Below are 23,341 nucleotides of genomic sequence, written 5' to 3'. Positions count from 1 at the left end.
GAGCAGTGTGGAACACTGAGAAGATCTGCATATCAACACCAGAGAAAAGATCTCTAAAGCATCCACCCCCCTGGTCTTAGCCACCATATGCTCCTGTACAAGGACATGCTGCAATACTGCTTTCTTCAGGTTACACAAGCCTGACACTTCCATTGTTTATAAAAATAATAGGCATTTATGGATCACTTTTCACATTCAACACACCTCACAAAACATTAACTATTTAGTCCCTATTCTATTTCTTCATTCTCTTTTTCAAACTTCTTAAAAGACATAGTAATACATGGTAAGTGTTACTCCCAGCCCCAAGAATTCAGAAAGGTAAAAGAAACATCATTTTTCTAATCTCATGTCACTCTTAGGAAATTAGAATTAGTTTCAGAAAATTTCTTCACATATGCAAATACGAATGTAGCTGCCCTTTAGTATGTTTACATGATAAATGCACATACACAATGGTATGATATGTTTTATTTTGCTTCTTGTCACTGTTTATCATCATATCTTGTGTACCTTCCCATGATTATATAAATCTACCTAATTCTTTATTTATTTATTTTTTTTTAGAGACAGGGACACTCTACATAGCCCTGGCTGTCCTGGAACTCATTATGTAGACTAGGCTGGTCTCTAACTCAAGAGATCAGTCTGTCTTTGCCTCCGTGCCAGGACTAAAGGTGTGCTCCACCACACCTGGCCTGCTTAATTCTTTTAAAGGAGTATATTGCATGACCATATATAATTTGTTTAAATTATTCTCTGCTGAGAGACATTTGTTTCCAGTTTTTATCAAGGAACATGCTTTTACACTTGGAGGGAAAGGAGAGTTAGTTGTTACTGGGGATTAACCCAGGGCCTTACAGATGGTAGACTTTGCACTTCTTCAAAATTTTGTTCATGCATATTTGTTGCATGGATACTTAGAGGTGGAACTGAACTTAGTTAAATATGTTTTCAATATCTTAAGATATGGTAGATATTAATTAACTGACCTCAGTAAAGGGTTTTCCCCATGGAATCTTTATTCTCTCCTACCCATGATCTATTAAACTAACTTAAGGCCCAAGATGGTCTTCTGTGCCATAGTCTGCCTATTACATTCAAACAAAATATGTTGAGCACTGAGGAGATTGTTCTGTCAGTTTGTCTTCCAAGCACGAGGACCTAAATTTGATCCTCAGAAACCACATTTAAAAAAACAAAGCCAGCGTATGTAATTCTGATACTAAATACATCAGGATTGTGTGATGCATTAGAAAAGTAAATAGGCCATCAAATGAAACTAGAAAAAAAATACAAGATTATAAAGAGAAAACACTGTTAGGAACTTTATCATGGATAATTGATTCCAAAGAATTATTTAGACTATAATTAAATAACTACAATGCATTTTTATTATAATTTTATTTTTTGAGAATTTCATACATGTATACAATGAAATATGATCATATCCATCCCTAATTTTCTGTAACTCTACTGTATTCATCATAGCATGTTCTTCCTCACAATTTAAACTACCTTAAAGATAATATAAATTTATAAGATATTTTTAAATGGGGCTGGGGAGATGGCTCAGCAGTTAAGAGCACTTGCTGCTCTTGTTGAATACCCAGGTTCAGTTCCCAGCACCCATGTGGAGGCTCACAACCATCTGTAATTCCAGTTCCAGGGGATCTAACATTATCTTCTGGCTTCCTTGGGCACCAGGCATACATACATGCAAGCAAACACTCATACATGCAAAATAAAAATAAATCTTTTTTAAAAAAGATAATTTAAAATACAATCAATTCTAACTCTTATGCTATATAATATAGGTGAATGAGTCAATTATAACCTAAGATTAAGAGTGTAGTAGGATGGAGTGAGACAGAGAAAAACTGGAAGTGAATTTGGGAGTAATGAATTGGAGAGTAGAAGATCTTGAAAGAAGAAAATAATAATTGATAGGCTGATACTTACTGAACTGACATCCAGTGTGCTTTATTAAAAATTTACATGCATTGGAGCTGCAGAGGTGGCTCAGCAGTTTAAATCACCTGTTGCTCTTGCAGAAGACTCTGGTTTGGTTCCCAGTACCTACATGACAGCTCTTAACTATCCATAACTCTTGTTTCAGGGGATTCTGTGCCCTCTTCTAGCTCTGTGAGCACAAGGCACAATTGTGGTGGTGCACATACATAGGCTCAGGCAAAAACTTAAACACACAAAATACATCTAATTTTATTAAAAAGTTTAGCTGTATTATCTCAATTCTCAAAATAGCTCTTATTGAATTATCTTTATGAGCTTCAGAAAGGTTAAATAATAAGTACACATCAGTATTATTTCATTGTGTGTGTATGAACATTTTGCCTGGATGTGTATATCTGTCTGTGCATCACTTGGTGCTTGTTATCAGTCTTAGTTAGGGTTTCTATTGCTGTGAAGAGACACCATGACCATGGCAACTCTGATAAAGGAAAACATTTACTTGGGGCTAGCTTACAGTTCAGAGGTTTGCTCTATTATTGTCATGGTGGGAAGCATGGTGGTGTGCAGATAGACCTCATGCTGGAGAGGTAGCTGAGAGTTCTACATCAGGATCAGCAGGCAGCAGGAAGAAAGAATGATACACTGGCCAGGCTTGAGCATCTGAGACCTCAAAGCCCATCCCCAGTGACACACTTCCTCCAACACCACCACACCTAGTCCAACAAGGTCACACCTCCTAATAGTGCCACTCTCTAAGGGCCTATGGGGCATTTTTATTCAAACCACTGCAGTGTCCTTGGAGATCAGAAGAAGGTGCCATTGGATTCCCTAGAATAGTTGTGATCCACCATGTGGATGCTACAAATACTATAAATTGCTGAGCCATCTCTCCAGTTCCCACAGCACTGTTTCAAACTCAGCTAGTCATCCTGGCTTCAGAACTTGTTTCTCTCCCGATCACTTGCTTTTCTTTAAAAAAATTTATTTATTTATTTATGTGTTTATTTATTTATTGGCGTGGGGAGGAAGGGGGAGATGGTGCCATGGTGTGTGCATGGAGATCAGAGGACAACACATGGGAGAGGTTCTTTCCTTCCACCATGTGGATCCTAGGATCTGAACTTAGATTGTCAGTATTGACAAAAAGTCCCCTTACCTGCTGAGCCATTTGCTGGTCTGGATTTGTCTGTTTGTTTTTAAAGACAGGTCTTTGTATGGGTTAGACCCTAACTCAGCATCTTCCTGTCTCAACCTCCTGAGCACTAGGATTTTGGCCTGTGCCACCATATCCAGCTAATTTGTTGTTTTCTGTTCTTTCCTGTCTTCAAGCCTTATCATTTTCAGTGTTCAAACTGTTTCCAGTCCAAGATCACTTTCATCTAGACCTTCAAGTTATCCATGTATAATACATTTTTTGAGGCCTATTTCATCTCTCAATTCCTCCAATAGTTACAAACCTTCACTGGATTCTTTTTGATGTTTTGAAACAGTGTTTCATATACTCCAGGTTGGCTTCAAACTTTCTATGCAGCTGAAAATGACCTTGGACTTCTGATGTTTCTGCCTCCACCTCCTAAGTGCTGGGCTTATAGGAATGTACCAGCATGATTTACATGCAAGAATGCAAAGTGCCTAGCATAAAGGTTTTTAATCACTGGATTTGTATTAGGTAAGGAGAGCTAATTATCATCAGCTTTACTTTAGAGATGAAGGAACTTGAGGCCTAGAAGGCCTAGAAGCACCCAAACTTATATAGTAGATACCTGAGCTAGGGATGAAAGTAAGTCTTCAAGTTAGGTCCAGTGATCAATCTGAGGTTTATTGGGTGGCATTAGAAGTTTGTCACTCCTTTAGAATTTAAAGCTGTGTTATTCAAGATGGGCACAGCAGTTCACATCCGCTACCTCAGCACTCTGGCATCTGAGTAGGAGGGTTGTGAGTTTGATGCCAGCTTGGGTTTACACAGCTAGACTGTCTCAAAAAGCAAAACATGAGGGGCTAGAGAGATACATTAATAGTTAAGAGGTTAAGAGGTCCTTTTGCAGAGGACCCAGGTTCAGTTTCCAGCTGTTGTATTGTGGATCACAACTGTCCTGGAACTCCATTTCCAGGAAACCCAATGCCCTCTTCTGGCCTCCTTGGGCACCAGACATGTATGTGGTGCACAGACATATATGTAGGCAAAATACCCATACATATATATAAAAATAATTTTAAAAAATTTAGGCCAGATGTGGTGGTGCATGCCTTTAATACTAGCACTCAGGAAGAGGCAGAGGCAGGCAGACCTTTTTTAGTTAGAGGTCAGCCTGGAGTATATATTGAGTTCTAGACCAGCCAAAGCTACATAGCAAGACTTGTCTCACAAAAAAAAAAAAAAAAAGAAAAAAGAAAAAAAAAGGCAAATAAAAACTTCCTTATGTTGCTCAAGGTCTTATTCATTATATTCCACATAATATAAACTGCAGTCACATGTGATAAGATATGAAATGGATCTGAATCTTCTAATTGTTGTCTATGTATCTTACTGAATACAGAGTAGCCCAGTGCACCTTCTGGTTGGATGACTGATCCTTTATACCACAGGCCACTGTATCTCTCTTGAAGCTGTCTTTTTTTACAGTTACACACTAGGCTCTACAGACAAACATTCCCAAGGAACCCATACATTAATTACTGAGGTCCTTGGCTTTGGGAGTTTAACTTTCACAATGCGTAGCACCTAAAATCCCTTTTCACCTTCCACTGCTTCATTCCTTACCCTTTTGCTGTTTAGGTTGATGACTTTTTATACAGATAATTCTGGAAAAGGCCTGGAATACATCCCAGTAGGCAAGGGCTTTATTTCTATTTTCAAGCCTGCCCTAGACTTTCAGGAGCCCAAAGTTCACATTGCAGCAGGACTGATCAGCCTTTCCCAGCAGTGTGGTGCTGTGCAGTTTGTTTAGGACGGTCGGGTTTCCACCCCTGGCAGGCAGCATCTTTATCGGAGCCACCGCTGCCTATCAGCTTCCCTGAGGGCATTTCACTTGCTGCGTCCTCCACTCTGAAATCAGGTGGACATGCAAAAATCACACACTTACACAGTGATGCACTTTTTAACAGTCATGTCTCCTATGTTCAAAGAACTTAACCACAATGCTGGTCATCATATTATTCTTAAGTTAGGCAAAGCCAAGGAGTAAATGGTTTATGTTCCTTAATCCTTGCTAGAAATTGGTCATTTTTATATCAGCTAATTGAGAAAAGATACCTTTTGTCAGGTTCTATTCATCCACCTCAGCTGGAAGGCCAGCTGGCCCATGGACCTTAAGTGAAGTACAATATAATTTACAAGGGGGAGGAAGACTAAGTAGCAAATCTTTCCATTCACTTTTAACTGTGAAATATTTCATACACATATCTGTTTGTATACTAGCCAGATACTCAAGAGGTATGTTTTTTTTTAACACTTTACTCTTTAGATTTTGAGATGAAATATTCAAAGGCTCTGATAAGCTTTTCTGAACTCATTGATCCTTTTCTTTCTAACTAATTATACTATTGAATTTGGTGCTTATATAAAGTATCTAAATAAGTGGTTTTTTTTTTTTTTTTGTCCGAGACAGTGTTTCTCTGTGTAGCTCTGGTGCCTGTCTTGGATCTCACACTCTGTAGACCAGGCTGGCCTTGAACTCACAGAGATCCTCCTGCCTCTGCCTCACGAGAGCTGGGATTAAAGGTGTGCGCCACCACCGCCCAGCCTAAATAATTTTTTTTTAGTTTTCTTTAGATTGACATATAAAATACATATTGAAATACAAACTAAAGTATCTTTTTTGCTTAAAAACTTCTAATCCAAGCCGGGCGTGGTGGCGCACGCCTTTAATCCCAGCACTCGGGAGGCAGAGCCAGGCGGATCTCTGTGAGTTCGAGGCCAGCCTGGGCTACCAAGTGAGCTCCAGGAAAGGCGCAGAGCTACACAGAGAAACCCTGTCTCGAAAAAAACCAAAAAAAAAAAAAAAAAAAAAAACTTCTAATCCAGAAGGGGGGGGGCCAACAAGATGGCTCATTGGGTAAAAGTGATGGTTGTCCACCTTGTGATCTGAGTTTATTTCCCAGGACTCCCACGTTTGGAGGAGAAAACTGACTACTGCAAGTTGTTCTCTGATTTCCACAGCATGCTGTGGCACTCTCATGTCCTCCCAACATGCTACAATTACACAATAAAGAAATAAATATATTAAAAAACCAAACCCCCCTTGTAGTTCACAGATGGATAGGTAGGTAAACAATCCAATACAGCAAATATCAAATGTAGAAACTTCAGGTTGTATTTGGGTATTTGCTGTATAATTAATCTAATTTGTTTGCATGTTTTAAAAATTTCAAACAATATGCTGGATAAGTGAACTGGGAATAAGCACTAGACATCTACAACCCCACTGCTAGGGAGGCAGAGGCAGGAAGATAACCACGAGTTCAAGCTACCCTGTGCTGCAGGGTGGGGCTCACTCTCAAAGCAAACAAAAATACTAGGGGAAAACCACTTCCATTTCCTAGTTTGTCTAAAAGTCTTAGTGAGAAAGGGTATTAGCTGGTTTCAGATATTTAAGGAACTAGTATGCTATTGGAAAACAACAATTAGGTTTGATAGTTTAATTGCTGTTTGAGCTCTTGCCTTATGTTATTTAATAAACAAAAAGAGAAAAGCCTAGTTCCTTCAAGATTTATCTTCACAGTTATTTCTTAGAAAGCAGTTATTCCATCTTTTATTTCACTAGCTTTTTTTCTTTTGAAAATTCATGATAATGATAAAACCTAACACTGGAAAATTGTTTATGGTTCCTGAGCATCCCTAATAAGTGCTTCATTTATTGCTTGTGTAGTACAAAGTGAGTTTGTTTGGTTTTTATCAATAACAAATGCCTTGGGCCTTGTTCTTTTTTCTTTTTCTTTTGATAGGGTTTCCCTGTGGAGCTGTCAAACTACCTCACTCTGTAGACCAGGCTGGCCCCCACTCACAGAGATCTGCCTGCCTCTGTCTTCTGAGTGCTGGGATTAAAGGCAACTGACTTTGGCCATGTTCTTTTTGTCAGCTTGTACCACAGTACTCAACTGCAATAACTTAGAAGGATTAATAAGGGATGATTAAAACAGTGAGATGGGAATTATAAATAAATCATTTGTGTAACAATATTCTACTATTTTTAAACATTTTCACATTTGTTTACTATCTACACCTTAAGAAACCAAAGGAGCATTTCTGTTTTAGTTGCATCTTAAAGGTACCACATCGCCTGGAATTATATTATTTATTATTTGTTTATAAAATACTTTACCCTTAAGCAATCTAATTGAATAGTAATTACATTTTGCAATTGGAATTTTCATAGATAAAGTAACACATTTAGAGAAAACCAAGGTTGAATGCTGTTACAGCACCCAGGCTTTCAAAAAGTTGTTGCAGGTTATGGTGGCATATGCTTGTAATCGCAGCATTTAGGAAACAGAATCAAGAAGATCATTGGGAATTTGAGGTCAGCCTGTTTACAAGAAAAATTCCAGGCCACTCAGAGCTACACAGCAAGACCTTGTCTCCAAAAATAAAAAAACAAAAAGAAAAACCTCCAAAATAAAGCAAACAAGAGAGTCCCTCATGGCGGCGGTAGGGACCTGGGCGCGGCGCAGCGGTGACTGAACTGAGAGCCTGGCTGGCGTGCACCGAGATACGTGCTCCCCCACCCCAGGCTCTTCACCCTGATGCTGCACGGGTGCCGAGCCCGCCCGGGTCAGGACGATGGTGAAGTATTTCCTGGGCCAGAGCATGCTCCGAAGTTCCTGGGACCAAGTGTTCACTGCCTTCTGGCAACGGTACCCGAATGCCTATAGCAAACATGTCTTAACGGAAGACATAGTGCACTGGGAGGTGACCCCCGACCAGAGAAGCTGCTGTCCCGGAGACTCCTGACCAAGACCAATAGGATGCCACGTTGGGCAGAGCGACTGTTTGCTGCCAACGTTGCTCACTCGGTGTACATCCTGGAGGACTCTATTGTGGACCCACAGAATCAGACCATGACCACCTTCACCTGGAAGGAACATCAACCACGCCCGGCTGATGGTGGTGGAGGAACGCTGTGTTTACTGTGTGAACCCCGACAACAGCGGCTGGACCAAAATCTGTCGGGAAGCCTGGGTCTCCTCTAGCTTATTTGGCGTCTCTAGAGCTGTCCAGGAGTTTGGTCTTGCCTGGTTCAAAAGCAATGTGACCAAGACAATGAAGGGCTTTGAGTACATCTTGGCCAAGCTACAAGGTGAGGCCCCTTCCAAAACACTTGTTGAGACAGCCAAAGAAGCCAATGAGAAAGCCAAGGAGACAGCACTGGCAGCTACAGAGAAGGCCAAGGACCTGGCCAACAAGGCTGCCACCAAGCAGCAGCAGCAGCAGCTGGTGTAGCTCCCTCTCCTTCTCCTCAGTGTACTTGATTATTAAAAATCCACCTCCAGCCCTCTCTGCTGTCTGGGTGGTGGGGTAGGGCGGTGTCCTGGTCCGCATCTGCAGTACACCTGGCTCAGTGTCTCCTGAGCCCAGCCTCCTTTTACGCCGTTGGGCAGAAAGGGTCAAATCAGTGTGCACGTGAAGTGGTCATACATGATAGACTGTACGCTCCACGAGGGCAGGGCTCCTTGTTTTATTCTCTGAACAATATTTAGCACATAACAGGCACTTGATTTGATTGGCCCCAGAAAAACAAACAAACAAACAAACAGAAAGAATACTTTCAAAGAAAGAGATTGTGTTGGGTTAAAATAGTAATTTCACCTTGGGAAATGAGAGCTATTATTGCCTCAACACAATTTTTATAAGATTTATTTTTATTATTTTAAATTATGTATAGCTGTGTGCCTGCATGTGGGTATGTGCACATAAATGCAGGTACTTGCAGAAGCTAGAGGCACTGAATTCTCTAGAGTTATGGAAAGTTGTGAGTCTCCTGTTTTGGGTAATGGGAACCAAACTCTGGTCCACTGGGAGAGCAGCAAGTGCTCTTAATTGCTGAGCCATTTCTTCTCAACACAATATTCTCTCTCTCTTTGGTTTTTTGAGACAGGGTTTCTCTGTGTAGCCCTGGCTGTCCTGGAACTTGCTCTGTAGACCAGGCTGAGCTTGAATTCACTGAGATCCTCCTGCCTCTGCCTCCTGAGTGCTGGGATTAAAGGCATGCGCCACCACTGTCTGGCTTTTGTTTTTTGAAACAGGATTTTACTATGTAGCCCTGGCTGGCCTGGGACACGGTATGTAAGCCAGGCTGGTCTCAAACTCACAGAGTTCGACCTGTTTCTGCCTCCTGAGTGCTGGGATCAAAGAAGTGCACCTGGCAAAAATTAATTCTTTTAAGAAGACATTTCATCTCTTAGAAAAAAAAAGAAGCAAAAGCATACAGGTATTTTATATTTGTGCTAGAAATTAAGCTTTCTTTGTAAAATACAATCCCTGCTTAAAGGAACCTTAAGGGCTACAGCGAAAATATCTCAGCAGTTAAGAACATGTACTGCTCTTGCAGAGGACCTAAGTTTGGTTCCCAGCCTACAACTCCCTGTAACTCCAGTTGCAGGGGATCTGATGTGCATTCATGCGTGCATGTACACACACACACACACACACACACACACACACACACACACACACACACACTTACTTTACTCTGTTTTTCCCAGACTATATAAAGGCACCTGATTTTTCTGTAGCTTCTTCACCATTGAAGTTTCATATTGATAATGGATTATCATGGGTATATTAGTTACTCTTCTGTTTCTGTGATAAAACCCATGACCAACTTATAGAAGGAAGGGTTTATTAGGCTTAATAGTTTCAGAGGGATAAGATGGCAAGCACCAGTGGCAACAAGCAGCAGACATTGGGGCTGCAGCAGAATCTGAGGGCTCATATCTTGAACTGCAATCTGGAAGTAGAGATTGCCCTGGGAATGGAGGAGGCTTTTAAACCTCAGCGCTGGCCTCCAGTGATTGACTTCCTCCAGCAAAGCCACACCTCCTAATCCCACCAAAACAGTGCTACTAAGGACTAAATATTCAAACCTCTGAAAGTGTGGAGGACATTCTCATGAAAACCACCACACTGGGCAACAGTGTCAGAATGATAGGTATATACAAACGCTAAGCTCTTAATGCCACAAGAATTCAAAATTTAAAAACAGAAAATCAGAAACAAAAGGTAATCATGTTTTCCTAAAGACCTCTTCCCTCTTTTAACCTAAAGGAAAAAGGAAGGTCAGCTTTAGACTGACAAACTAAAGCATTAATCATATCTATCTCTCTCTATCTATCTATCTATCTATCTATCTATCTATCTATCTATCTATCTATCTAATGCTGCTTATATTTTCATACAGACATGAGAGAACTTACAAAACAATCCTATAGTAATAAAAAGGGATATCTAGAACATAGAATTTGAATTTATTATATTGAACCTTCAAAACAGGGCTTTCAAAGATTATTTGAAACATGAATTTGTATTCAGACACATATATATTTTCTTTTATACTTTACATTTAGGTAAACAAGATTGTATGAAATTGAGTGCCAACTCTTCACTCAAAGGTATTGTGTTATGGTAGGGCATATATAGTTACATATAAAATATAACTTATAATAAAGCCAGAGAGAAAGATGAGGCAGATGAAGAAACAGCCCACCAAATACTCCACATTCTCTAAAAACAGTATAATTCTTATACATTTGTACTTGCAGGATGTTGCTCCTTTTCCTATCATTACTCCATGGTGCCAGGTTAAAACATTGTTTCAGGCCCCTTTATAAAGAGTGTCAAAGTTCACGGTGGCATATGCCTAAAATTGCAGCATTTAGGAGATAGAGGCAGGAGGATTATGATTCAAGTGAGGTTGTTGGAAGATTTGCAAACTATGTAATGCAAAGATATGTTTTTGTAGACATCAATAGTTTTGGAAGAATTCCTTTTATAATTACAAAAAGAAATAATAGCCGGGTGGTGGTGGCACATGCCTTTCATCCCAACACTCGGGAGGTAGAGACAGGCAGATCTCTGTGAGTTTGAGGCCACCGTGGTCTACAGAGTGAGTTCCAGGACAGCCAGGGCTTCACAGAGAAACCCTGTCTCAGAACAAAACAAAACAAAACAAAACACAAAAAACAAAAAAAAAAAAGAAAGAAAGAAAAGAAAAGAAATAATACAGGGCAAGTGAAATGGCTTAGCAGGTAAAGTACATGTTACTCAAGGCTGACAACCTGAGTTCCATCCCTGTAACCCACATAAAAGGTGGAAGGAGAGAGTTCACAAAGTTGTCCTCTGACCTCTACATGTGCACTATGCTATGTGCACACTCACACCCACATTATATATATATAAAAATAAAAATCTTAAGGTTTATTTTTATTATCTTATTTGTGTGTGTGTGTGTGTGTGTGTGTGTGTGTGTGTGTGTGTTTAAGTGAATGCCATATGAGGGGGCCTGAGGAGGCCAGAAAGAGTCAGATCCCTTGGAGCTGGAGTTATAGGTGGTTGTTTGCTGGATGTGAGTGTTGGAAACTGAACTTGGGTGTTCTGGAAGAATAGTATGCACTCTTTAACTGCTGAGCTATCTCTCCAGTCCCCATAATCAGCTTTTTTAAAAAAAGGAATGGCTGGGCTTGATAGTACATGCCTTTAATTTCAGCAGTAGGCAGAGGCAGGTGGATCTCTGTGAGTTCTACATAGAGTTTTCGAGTATAGCCAGGGCTACATAGAGAGATCTAGTCTCAAAATAACTAATACATAAATAAAATTTAAGAAGGAATAATGCTAGTAACTATTGACTGAAACATCATAAGAATAAATACTTTGACTTTATGTCTCTCCTTACAAAATATTTTTATTATGTTGTTGAGGCAAGGTTCTCAAAGAAGCTTAAAACCTATTTTGCCAAAGTCTGAAAATAGATGAGAAGCTACGGAATTTACCTTCTAAGTGTCCAAATTCAAGGACATAATCATGAATAGGACAGAGACTGTCCCTGACCTCACACAATTTTAATAAGACCAAGTAGAATGTGTAACAATAGCACTGGAAGTGCTGTGAAAGGGAAGCAGAGGGTCTGGGAGAGGATGAGGTAAGAATTTCTGCACTGGCAGGCGAGGGCTGTTATAAACACAAGTAGGTTACAAACACCTATGTGTTTCAAAGAGTTTCTAAATTTCCTGACCTTTGTTCGGTATATCCAATGAACAGTTGTTTTAGGGCTGGATTAGGTTATTAGTAACAGGTCCTTTTTTTTTCTCTTTCCATATAGCTTCTTAGCTGGAGGAAATTCTCAGTGAAAATTGAACTCTAGAACAGTCTAGCGGGTATGTTTATTAATATGTTCCTCTGCCTCAGGACTGTGGAATCGTAGTAACAGATCAAATGTATGGATCTTTTCCTAATAAATATCCACTGAGTGAATGAGTCACCATCAGTTCTTTTAAGCAAACTTTCCAAAAGGCATCCAATGGCTGTCATTTTTGGTAATAACCTAGACTAAAACAGATTTGACCTACTGATCCAGAAACAAGTTTTCATTTCTAATTTAATGTTAGATTTGTACTAAATATTTACTGCTTTAGAATCTGAAGTGTCACAATTTGTTCTCTTGCTTTTTATTAGTAAATGGTCTTAGTATCTGATGAAATAAAAGGTTCAGTCACAGCACAAAGTTATAGGAACTGGGATGCCAGTTTATGGAAGTGGAAAATAATTCAGGCACATAGTAAAAGTATCATCATCTTACATCTCCAACTTGATGTTGGGTGCTTATTATTTATTAAACTTTCCTATATTTATTTTAACCCATAAAAACCCTATGAGGATAGATGTGCAGATGGTGTCCTCATTTACAAATGAAGACCATGTAATTTACCTGGCTGATGTTAGATAGAACTATAATCTGGTCTTTTCATTTGTCTTTTGTTTACACTACTGGTCATGCAGACTTTCTGTGATGACTTCTTTGTATGCATAAAAAACCCAACACTTGTAGGTTTGGAATCTTATCTAATTAGATAGTGTGCTGGCTAATTTTATGTCAACTTGACACAGGCTAGTCATCTGAGAGGAGGGAAATCGAATTGAGAAAATGCCTCCATAAGATTGGGCTGTAGGCAAGACTGTACAGCATTTTCCTTAATTAGTGATTGATGTGGGAGGGCCCAGCCCACGTAGGTGGGGTCATCCCTGGGCTGGTCCTGGGTTCCATAAGAAAGCAGGCTGAACAAGACATCGGGAGCAAGCCAGTAAGTGACACCCCTCCATGGCCTCTGCATCAGCTCCTGTTCTCAGGTTTTCACCCTGTTTGAGTTCCTGTCCTGACTTCCTTCAGTGATGGACTAGGAATATAGAAATGTAAACCAAATAAATCATTTCTTCTCCAACTTGCTTTTGGTCATTTTGCTATTCTTGGTTGTCAACTTGATTATATCTGGAATGAACTACAATCCAGAAATGGAGGGCACACCTGTGAGAGACTTTTCTGCTTGGTTTGAAGTAGGTGAATCCTCTTCTAGTTCAGACCTCTAAGGTAGGAAGACTCATACTTTTGATCCAGATCTTGAGATGTGAAGACATATGCCTTTAATCCATATCTTGAGGCTGGAAGACACACCTTTAATATGGGGCACACCTTCTGCTGGAAGTCTATATGAGGACAATGGAAGAAGGAAGGTTTCCTTCTTTGTCTGCTTGCCCTCCTCTTGCTAGCACATCCATTCCTTCACTGGCATTGGAGTCTACTTCTTTGGGATTCCAGCATATTCAGAAGACCAGCTGGGACACCCAGCCTTGTGGGACTGAGCAACTGCTGGATTCTTAGACTTTCTATCACAGCTAGCCATTGTTGGATTAGCTGGACTGCAGCCTGATTGTTTTACTTCTAATAGGAGATCTGTCTATCCACCCATCCATCCCTACCAATCTACCCATCATCTCTCCTGTTAGAAGCACAATAAATATTTGGTTTATCTATAAAAAGTTAATATCATCACTCTGTTTTCTAAAACAGAAAAGAGAGGTGGACAAAGCATCTCAAGTGTTCAGGAAGAAGTTCCTTGTACTATATTTATAACCTTTTTCTTAATTAAATTATTTCAAAATTTAAAAAAATTAAAAGATTAGGATTAAACTGCCAGCTCATATTTACAGTAAGTTTTCCTTTGTCCTATTTTTTTTTGTGGAATATTCCTTTACACTGTGTGAATATATGTTGCTATGGTTGGTTTAAGAAACAAGTTGACTGACCAATAGATGAACAGGATAAATTTAGGCAGGAGAGCCAAATTGAGAGTGCTGGGGGAAAGAAGGGCAGAGTGGGGAATTGCCATCAGGGAGAAATAAGATGGGCATGCTGTACTGAGAAAAGGTACCAAGCCATGTGGCAAAATGTAGATAAGAAATATGGGTTAAATTAAATGTAAGAGTTAGCTAGTAACAAGCCCAAGCTATTGACTGAGAATTTATAACTAATATTAACACTCTGAGAATTACTTGGGAGCAGCCATGGTACAAGAAAACTCTTCTTACCCTTATTTTTCTCTCTTTCAAAATTTAAATATAATACTCATTCTTTAGGTTAATATATCTTTAACTGGAACCATATCCAGATGAAAATGCATCTGTAGTTTCTATAAATGAAAGATGGGCAGTGTGTGCATTTATTGTCATGATTAAATTCATAGAAAAGTCATGTCTCCAAATAGGCTGGTATGAAGTGAAGTTGCATTTCAAAAGTAAAGAGAAAATACAAGATAAGGAAAGCATGATGAGGTATAGATCAGAGGTCTTAAGAAAAGACTGGCCACAAATTGAATGAATTACTAACACAGTATCATTGTGAAACTGTGTTGTGTACAAGGACATGCCAGAGGAGTGTCTGACTGGATACAATACCTTGCATTTATTGGGCAAGTACTTTACCACTAGCTACATCCACAGGCCCTATATGCTATAGATATCATCAAGCTCTGTCTACTTAAATGTTTCTCTCTGTTTTACATACCCAAAAGTGAATGTCTTGGTGTATCTTCTCACAAAAATTCTCTTTTTCAAGTATATTACTCATAGAAAAGATGTCACCATTCTTATTCATTCAGTAATCATTTACTAAGTGCCAACTGCTAATTGCTGTAAGGACCAAAACAGTTCCTGTCCTCATGCTGCTCTCAGATGAGGATTAGCCATTTGCTTAAATTACTGCAACAGATTCCTAAATAGTTTTTCTTTCATCCCTTCATACTTTATAACACTGCTGGACTCCCCTGTAACCTTATTTTGTAACATTTTGTGCACTGAGTTGAGATGGGAACTGAGCAAGTAGCTCAGTTGGGAGAGTGATTGCCTAGCATTCATGAAACCCCAATTTTTAGTCCCAGCACTGTATATTCAAGACACAATAGAGCATGACAGATCCACCTACCTCTTAAAGCTGTGTGCCACCACTGCTCAGCTACTCATGGTTTTCTTAACACATGCATTTGGTTGAAATAATTAATGCATTAAAAAATAAATTGGGGCAGGAAAGATGAAGCAGTGGTTAAGAGCACTTGTTGCTTTTACAAAGGACTAGGGTTCAGTTCCCAGCATCCACATGGTGGTTTACAACCGTATGTAACTCCATTTTCAATGGATCCAATGCCTTCTTCTGACCTCCACAGGGTACTTCTGATTTCCATGGGGTACCAGTCACATACCTGGTACACCTAAATACATGCACAAAAAATTTAAACACATAAAAGAAAATAAATCTTAAAAACTAAAATTAAAATAAAGTTTGGAACTGGCTTTTATTCCACTAGCTAGGGAATTTACTATTTAGTTTCCTGCTACAAACCACATTTGAGTCTACGGACTGATGAGTTGAGGTATGTCAAGTGAAAGCACTCAAGGCTGGTTCATTTTATGGTAATTGATAGAGAATACCAGAGTGATCTGCAGTAGCCAAAGACACAAAACTTAACCTTTACAAGAGCATTTAATTGTAAGGAAGAAAGTTTCTTTGCTTTGAGTCAGATGAAGACTATTAAACTTAAAAACAGACTAGCAACAACACTGAAGATAAGAAATTAGAATGGCAAATTATTTTTAAATGTGGACTACTAGGTTTTTCTTTCATTTCCTATTTGTGCAACTATCCTTTTCATGTAAACTGAGGTTTGTGGTCATATTAAAAAATTATTACTAGTAACTTTAAAACAGGTCTTTATGATTTTTCATGGCTTGACAGTTCAGTGTTGTAAATATAATATTCGAGTTTTACTGTTTTATAATTATGTAATTCTTTTGGAAGAAAAATTACTCCAGTGAATTCCAAGACAATATGTAAAGCTTGAGTAATCTCAAGTTTATACTCAGAGATCTTTAGATTTTTAGATTGGATCTATGAGGAAAGATAAGAATGCTTTGGATTCTTTTTAAAATTCTAATGAGAGCAATGTTTACAATGCTCTGGTAAAATGTCTACTGAATTTCTTTCTATCTCTTAGCCTTATGCAAAATGAGATTTTACTGCCAAATCTTCCCTAAGAAAGTGAGAAATCAAGCTTTAAACCAAAATTTATATGATAGTCACGACAGGAAAAATGTTGCCAATAACCTCAGTTACTAGAGAAAAGGAACTACAGTTTTATTTTAAGTTATAGTATATTAGCAGTAACAGATACCTGAAACTTTTTATTTCCATTTATCTTAGCATACACTAACTGCACAAGACAATCGGCTTCATCATTATAGTCCAGCCATGTAAATGACTTTTGTGGTCACATTCCTTCCTTCCGTCACCGCTCCACCCTCCTGTTTCCTTCCTCTTCTCAGACACACTTCCTTCTACGTCTACATTTTAGTTCTAAAATCTAGATTTCACACATGCAGAACACAAGACAGTCTTTCTGTATCTAGCTTGTTTGGCTTAACATGAAGATTTTCAGTTCATGCGTTTTTTCCTAAAAGTAACGTAATTTTATTCTTTATGGCTGGATAAAATTCCCTTTAGCTGGTACGTGTCTTTATAATAAGCATACTTATTATATCCATTGTATATATCACCCAGAATGCCTCGACATTTGATTGGCATTAGAGGATATAAACACATAATGGCTGGAACTTTCCAGACAGAGGTTCCTTATGTGGCATGGGCTAACCTCAAACTAGCTATTTAGCCAAGCATGCCTTGAACCTCTACTTCCTGAGAGCTTCAATTATAGGTGTAGACCACCAATGCCTGGTTTATGCAGTTTCAGGGAATCAAACCCAGAATTTTGAGCATGCTAGGCAAGCACTCCATCAACTGAGTTACATCTCCATCCCCAAGAGAATTGGTGAGAACTGAGCCAAAACTAGCCTTCCATATCATTGAAAAACAATCAACCATTTGAAATCTTTCTGAATTAGTAACTGGATTCTTTGTTTGTTTGTCGAGACAGGGTTTCTCTGTGTAGTTTTGGTGCCTGTCCTGGATCTTGCTCTGTAGCCCAGGCTGGCCTCGAACTCACAGAGATCCGCCTGCCTCTGCCTCCCGAGTGCTGGGATAAAGGTGTGCATCACTGCCGCCTGGCAGTAACTGGATTCTTAAAGCAGTTCCATTTATTCATTTTAAAAATAGCTTTTATCTAGTTTTAAAAAATAATTTTTTAAATTAAATTTTTTAAATTGTGCATGGGTTTTGTCTGCATGTATGTCTGTGCACCATGTGAGTGGCTGGTGCTTTCAGAGGCCAAAAGAGGTGTTGGATTCCCTGGGACTGGAGTTACAGACAGTTGTGAGCCATCATATGAGTTCTGGGAATTGAGTCTGGGTCCTATGCAAAAGCAAGCAATAATATTAACCACTGAGTCATCTCTTATGCTCCTATCTAGATTAAAAAAAAAAGATTTATTTGTTGGTGTGTGTGTGTGTGTGTGTGTGAGAGAGAGAGAGAGAGAGAGAGAGAGAGAGAGAGAGAGAGAGAGAGAGAGAGAGAGAGAGAGAGAGAGAGGAGAGGGGAGAGGGGAGAGGGGAGAGGGGAGAGGGGAGGAGTGGGGAGAGGGGGGGAGAGGGGAGAGGGGAGAGGGGAGAGGGGAGAGGGGAGAGGGGAGAGGGGAGAGGGGAGAGGGAGAGAGAGTGCCACATGTGTTTGGGTGCCCACAGAAACCAGAAAAAGGTTTTAGATGCCTGGAACTGAAATTATAGGTAGTTGTGAGCTGCCTTATGGGTGCTAGAAATTGAACTTGTGTCCTCAGGAAGAGCAACAAGCACTCTTAACTGCTAAGCCATCTCTCCAGTCCTGTTTGTTTGCTTTTGAGACAGGGTCTGGCTACATAGCCCACCCAGGCTGGCCTCAAGCTCATTATCCTGTTTCAGCCTACTGAGTGCTGAGATTTACAGTGGGAGTCACTACACAAAGCAGCAGTCCCCCCCCTTTTGTTAAAGTATCAATGGAGCATCTTGTAAAACTAGGACAAACTAATTCAGCAAGATTCAAAAAGATTTAGAGAGAAGATAAATGCCATAAGATAAAATGAACAAACATACCTTCTGGGCTGTGACCGGCATTCCTCCTCCCCACTGTCGGCCTCCTGCATAAACAGAAATTGAAAAAAATTAAAATGGTCTCATAACTAATGGAATTTAACTAAGCTTTTTGTGCAGAGATAGGTCATTCATATTGATCTGCATTCTTCATAAAAGATATTTGCAGTAAATGAAGAGACCGATAACACTAAAATTTATTTCTGGAAGAAATATCAGCAATAGTTTATAAACAAATTTCACTGAAAACAAAGTGCTACCCATTAAAATAATTACCTCTAAACACCAACCAAATATGTTCTGTTTCATTATATTACTTTAACATTAGTACTCATTATATTACCACCAACAAACATTATCAAAATGAACTATGATTCTGATCCACAAAGAACAACCTAAACAATGAGCAAACCTTTGAGTGCTTATGGAAAACTACGTGTCATCAAAATGATGGCTACCCAATTACTGAGCACTGTAGTGGGAGCTGTTCCAGCTTTGACCTGGAAGTACTACCCCCATTGAGGCTTTGGTAACTGTCACGCCTACAAGGCAGAGCTGAGACAGGAGCCCTGAAGACCTGAGATCCAGATGTGCTGGCTCTCTTGGTTCCTGGATCCTGGATGTTGGAGGTAGACCAAGTAGGGTTCTCCAGAGAAAACTGTTGGACTGCACTTCACCTTTCCCAGACCCTGTAACCTATCCCTTCACTTGTTAAGTTATCCCACAAAATAAACCTCCCTTTGAACTATGTGGAGTTGCCTTAATATTTTAACCAATAGAGCACTTACAATGTTCCAGGAATTATGTATGATACATTAAGTATCTTTTGTTGTTGTTTTGGTTTGGTTTTGATTTTTCAGACAGGGTTTCTCTGTGTAGCCATGGCTGTCCTGGAACTCACTCTTAGACCAGGCTGGCCTCAAACTCAGAAATCTGCCTGGTTCTGCCTACTGAGTGCTGGGATTAAAGGTGTGCATCACCATGCTTGGCTTTACTGATTTCTTAAAGGGGATGGAGAACACTAAGGAATCAAGGCCTTCTAGATATAGCAGTGCTGGTTCACATTTGAACGCACAGAGAGTGTGGCAGCACACACAGGACCTGCTGGAATCTACATCAGATGGGGTCCTAGAGCTGAATGGAGAAGCAGACACATGCCTCCATCCCTAACCCAGAAACTACTTCCAGTTGATAGGCACTTGGAAATAAAAAGTTAATTTTCTCTAAAGGAGTCTCATTGGGAAAAACAAACCACTCTTACTGGAGTAGACCCCATGCCTAACAATAGATGATCAACACAAAACAAACTCAACTGCATCACTGGAGGTTTTTTGTCTTGTAATGTAGTTAGGGCATTCTCTCTCTCTCTCTCTCTCTCTCTCTCTCTCTCTCTCTCTCTCTCTGTCTCTCTCTCTGTCTCTCTCTCTCTCTCGCTCTCTCTCGCTCTCTCTCGCTCTCTCTCGCTCTCTCTCACTCTCTCACTCTGTCTTTTGGGTATGTATTATAGCTTATTGTTTTAGGTATCTATGGGATTCCTGTGTGTGTGAATGTGTTTCATATGCCTTTTCTTTGGCTCTTTTTCTTGTTTGATTGCTTTGTCATATTCCAATTTGTTTTTTATCTATTTTCTTTTATTAGTATTCCTTAAACACTTGTTTGTTTTCTCACAAGAGACAAAAGGGGTGTGAATTCAAATGGGAGGGGAAGTGGGGAGAAACTGGGAGGAGCAGGGGGAGAGGAAACTGTAATCAGAAAATTTTGTGTGGAAAAAAAATCTACTTTCACTAAAAGAAAAATTCAAAGGGTTAATGAGACTATAGTCATCATGGATTAGAACATGTAACAGGATAAAGGAATGTAATAAGAAACATGGAATCAGGACTGGTGAGTTTGTTTAGTAGGTAAAGTGCCTTTCCCTTAAGCCTGCCAGCATGAGATGGAAGAAGGGGAGAACTGACTCCAGCAAGTTGTCGCTTAATTTCCAAATGTGTGTTGTGGCATGCATTTGAAAGAATGCACATACACATAATAAAGAAATACGCTGCATAATAGTACAACTGTAGTATTTTAGTGGCACATAAAATAATTGGATCTTAACTTATGAAAACTTAATAAAGGTTTTATCAATTAAGAAAGCAAAATACACAAGGAAACTCATAGGGTGATGCTATAATTAAAACCACAAGCATATTCTCTTCTGCCTGATTGGAAACTATTATTTACCTATGCCTGGCCTACATTAGGAATTAGTTATGTTACTATAATATACAGACCTTCACAGAGACAAGGATATTGATGATGGAAAAGTGAGAAAAGATGATAGAAATAATGACACATGAGGATTTTCTTTACATTTCCTTCTTGACTTTAATATTTGTTCTGTCATCACTTTTGCCCAATTTGTGAAACATAGAAGCAGTAAGAGAAAAATAATCTTAACTAATGTGTGTACTGTTTGCCAGTAAGGCACCTGTATTTTGTGGTTTATGCAGTCATCCCCATTTACCTCTTCATTCCACCCCATTCTTGGCTATCCATGGCTAACTCTCTCTTTCTTTTAAACTTTTATTCTTCTCTCATACATCACATCCTACAGTTTCCTCTCTCCACTCCTCCCAGTCCCTGCCCCTACCTCCTCTCCCCTCCAGTTCAACTCCTCTTCTGTTTCCCTTAAAAAAAAAAAAAGCAGGTCTACCAGGGATATTTACCAAACATGGCCTAACAAGATAGAATAAGACTGGGCACAGCCCTCATATCATGGATGGATATGGCAATCCAGTAGGAGGAAAAGGGCCCTAAGTCAGGTAAAAGAGTCAGAGACCCCCACCTCAATCCCACTGTTTGGAGTCTCACAAGAACACCAAGCTATACAGCCATAAGGTATATGCAGAGAACCTAGCTTAGACCCATACAGAGTCCTTGTTTGTAGCTTCAGTTTATGTGAGCCTCTATGAGCCCTGCTTAGTTGATTCTGTGCCATGGCCAACTCTTAACTTTTATTCCTATGCTATTCTTTTTTTTTTTTTTTTTGGTTTTTCGAGACAGGGTTTCTCTGTGTAGCTTTGCGCCTTTCCTGGAGCTCACTTGGTAGCCCAGGCTGGCCTCGAACTCACAGAGATCCGCCTGGCTCTGCCTCCCGAGTGCTGGGATTAAAGGCGTGCGCCACCAACGCCCGGCTCCTATGCTATTCTTAATATTGATTTTAATTTAATCATTGCTATTGTTTCTGCTAAAGAAAGAACACTGCAGAGATTCCATTCCTAGAAGGAGAGTACAGGGTGTCCTAGTGCAGTAACTGCTGCTGTAGAATAGTTTTTAGGATCAGAAGATACAATTTTCAGGAACTCAGAAAGAAAGGTGTTAAAATGGATAAGAATTGAATGGAGAAATACACAGAACCCGGAAAGCTTACAAAACTGAAAATGAAGGGTCCAGTATGGTGGCACACACCCTTTATCCCAGCACTCAGGAGGCAGAGGCAGGTGGGTCTTCAGACCTTGATAGCCAGTCTAACAAACCAGTAAGCTTCAGGTTCAATAGGGGACCAGTCTCAAAATAAAGTGGAGAAGTGATAAAGGAGGATTCCTACATCAAACTTTGCCCACCACATACACACACACACACACACAAGTATACATGGACTTACATGTATATGTGCATGAGCACACAGGTGTGTGTGCATGTGCATGCATACACACACACACACAGAGAGAGAGAGAGAGAAAGAGAGAGAGAGAGAGAGAGAGAGAGAGAGAGAGAGAGAGAGAGAGAGACAGACAGACAGACAGACAGACAGACAATGTGCCCAAAGAACTTAATAAATAGAAATGATTTCTTGGATCTAAAAAGAAAATTCTTATCTCAAATGGCCAAAATACACTTTAAGAATTGTTCAACATCCTTAGTCATCAGGGAAATACAAATCAAAATGACTCTGAGATATCATCTTACACCTGTCTGAATGGCTAAGATCAAAAACACTAATGACAACTTATGTCAGAGAGGATGTGGAGTAAGGGGAATACTCTTCCACTGCTGGTGGGAGTGCAAACTGGTACAGCTACTTTGGAAATCAATATGGTGGTTTCTCAGAAAAATGGGAATCAATCTACCTCAAGACCCATCTAAACCAATCTTGGGCATACACCCAAAGCATGCTCAATCATACCACAAGGACACTTGCTCAACTATGTTCACAGCAGCATTATTCATAATAGCCAGAACCTGGAAACAGCTTAGATGCCCTTCTACTGAGGAATGGGTAAGGAAAATGTGGTACATTTACACAAAGGATCTCTGGGAGTCTGCCTCCTGAAGAAAGGGAGGAGGGGACTGTATGAGCCAGGGGGGTCAAGATCATGATGGAGGAACTCACAGGGACAGCTAACCTGAGCTTGTGGGATCACATGGACTCTGGACCAACAGTTAGGAAGCCTGCATGGGACCGACGTAGGCCCTCTGCATGTGTGTGACAGTTGTGTAGCTTGATGTGTTTGTAAGGCTCCTAGCAGTGAGATCAGGACCTGCCTGTCCCTAGTGCTTAGCTGGCTTTTGGGAATCTGTTCCCCATGCTGGATTACCTTGCTCAGCCTTCATACAGGGAGAGGAGCTCAGTCCTACCTCAACTTGATGTGCCATGCTATGTTCAAGCCCATGGGAGGCCTGCCCCTTTCTGAATGGAGAGGGAGGAGGAATGGATGGGGAAGTGGGGATAGACGAAGTCAGAGGGAGGGAATGGAAGGAGAGGAGGGAGGGGAAACTGTGTGGTATGTAAAATAAAGGAAAAAAACGTTAATAAAAATAAAAAAGAAATGC

General features: G+C 39.9%; 1 protein-coding gene and 1 pseudogene across 4 annotated transcripts in view; one reads left to right on the top strand and one right to left on the bottom strand.

Annotated features, from left to right (window-relative positions):
* The window catches only part of Ssh2 (slingshot protein phosphatase 2), a 247,927-nt gene that overhangs the window by 120,916 nt on the left and 103,670 nt on the right, over positions 1-23,341 (bottom strand). For all 4 annotated transcript variants that reach the window (XM_015996220.3, XM_076577578.1, XM_015996219.3 and 1 more), the window contains one exon: positions 18,530-18,573. In XM_015996220.3, the coding sequence (XP_015851706.1) occupies positions 18,530-18,573 (44 nt within the window). The remainder of the gene's footprint in view (positions 1-18,529; positions 18,574-23,341) is intronic.
* Positions 7,724-8,462, top strand: LOC102918971 (PRELI domain-containing protein 1, mitochondrial pseudogene; annotated as a pseudogene).

Source organism: Peromyscus maniculatus, chromosome 8 (genome assembly GCF_049852395.1).
Source record: "Peromyscus maniculatus bairdii isolate BWxNUB_F1_BW_parent chromosome 8, HU_Pman_BW_mat_3.1, whole genome shotgun sequence".
Taxonomy (NCBI): domain Eukaryota; kingdom Metazoa; phylum Chordata; class Mammalia; order Rodentia; family Cricetidae; genus Peromyscus; species Peromyscus maniculatus.
This window is presented reverse-complemented; position numbering and strand designations above follow the sequence as displayed.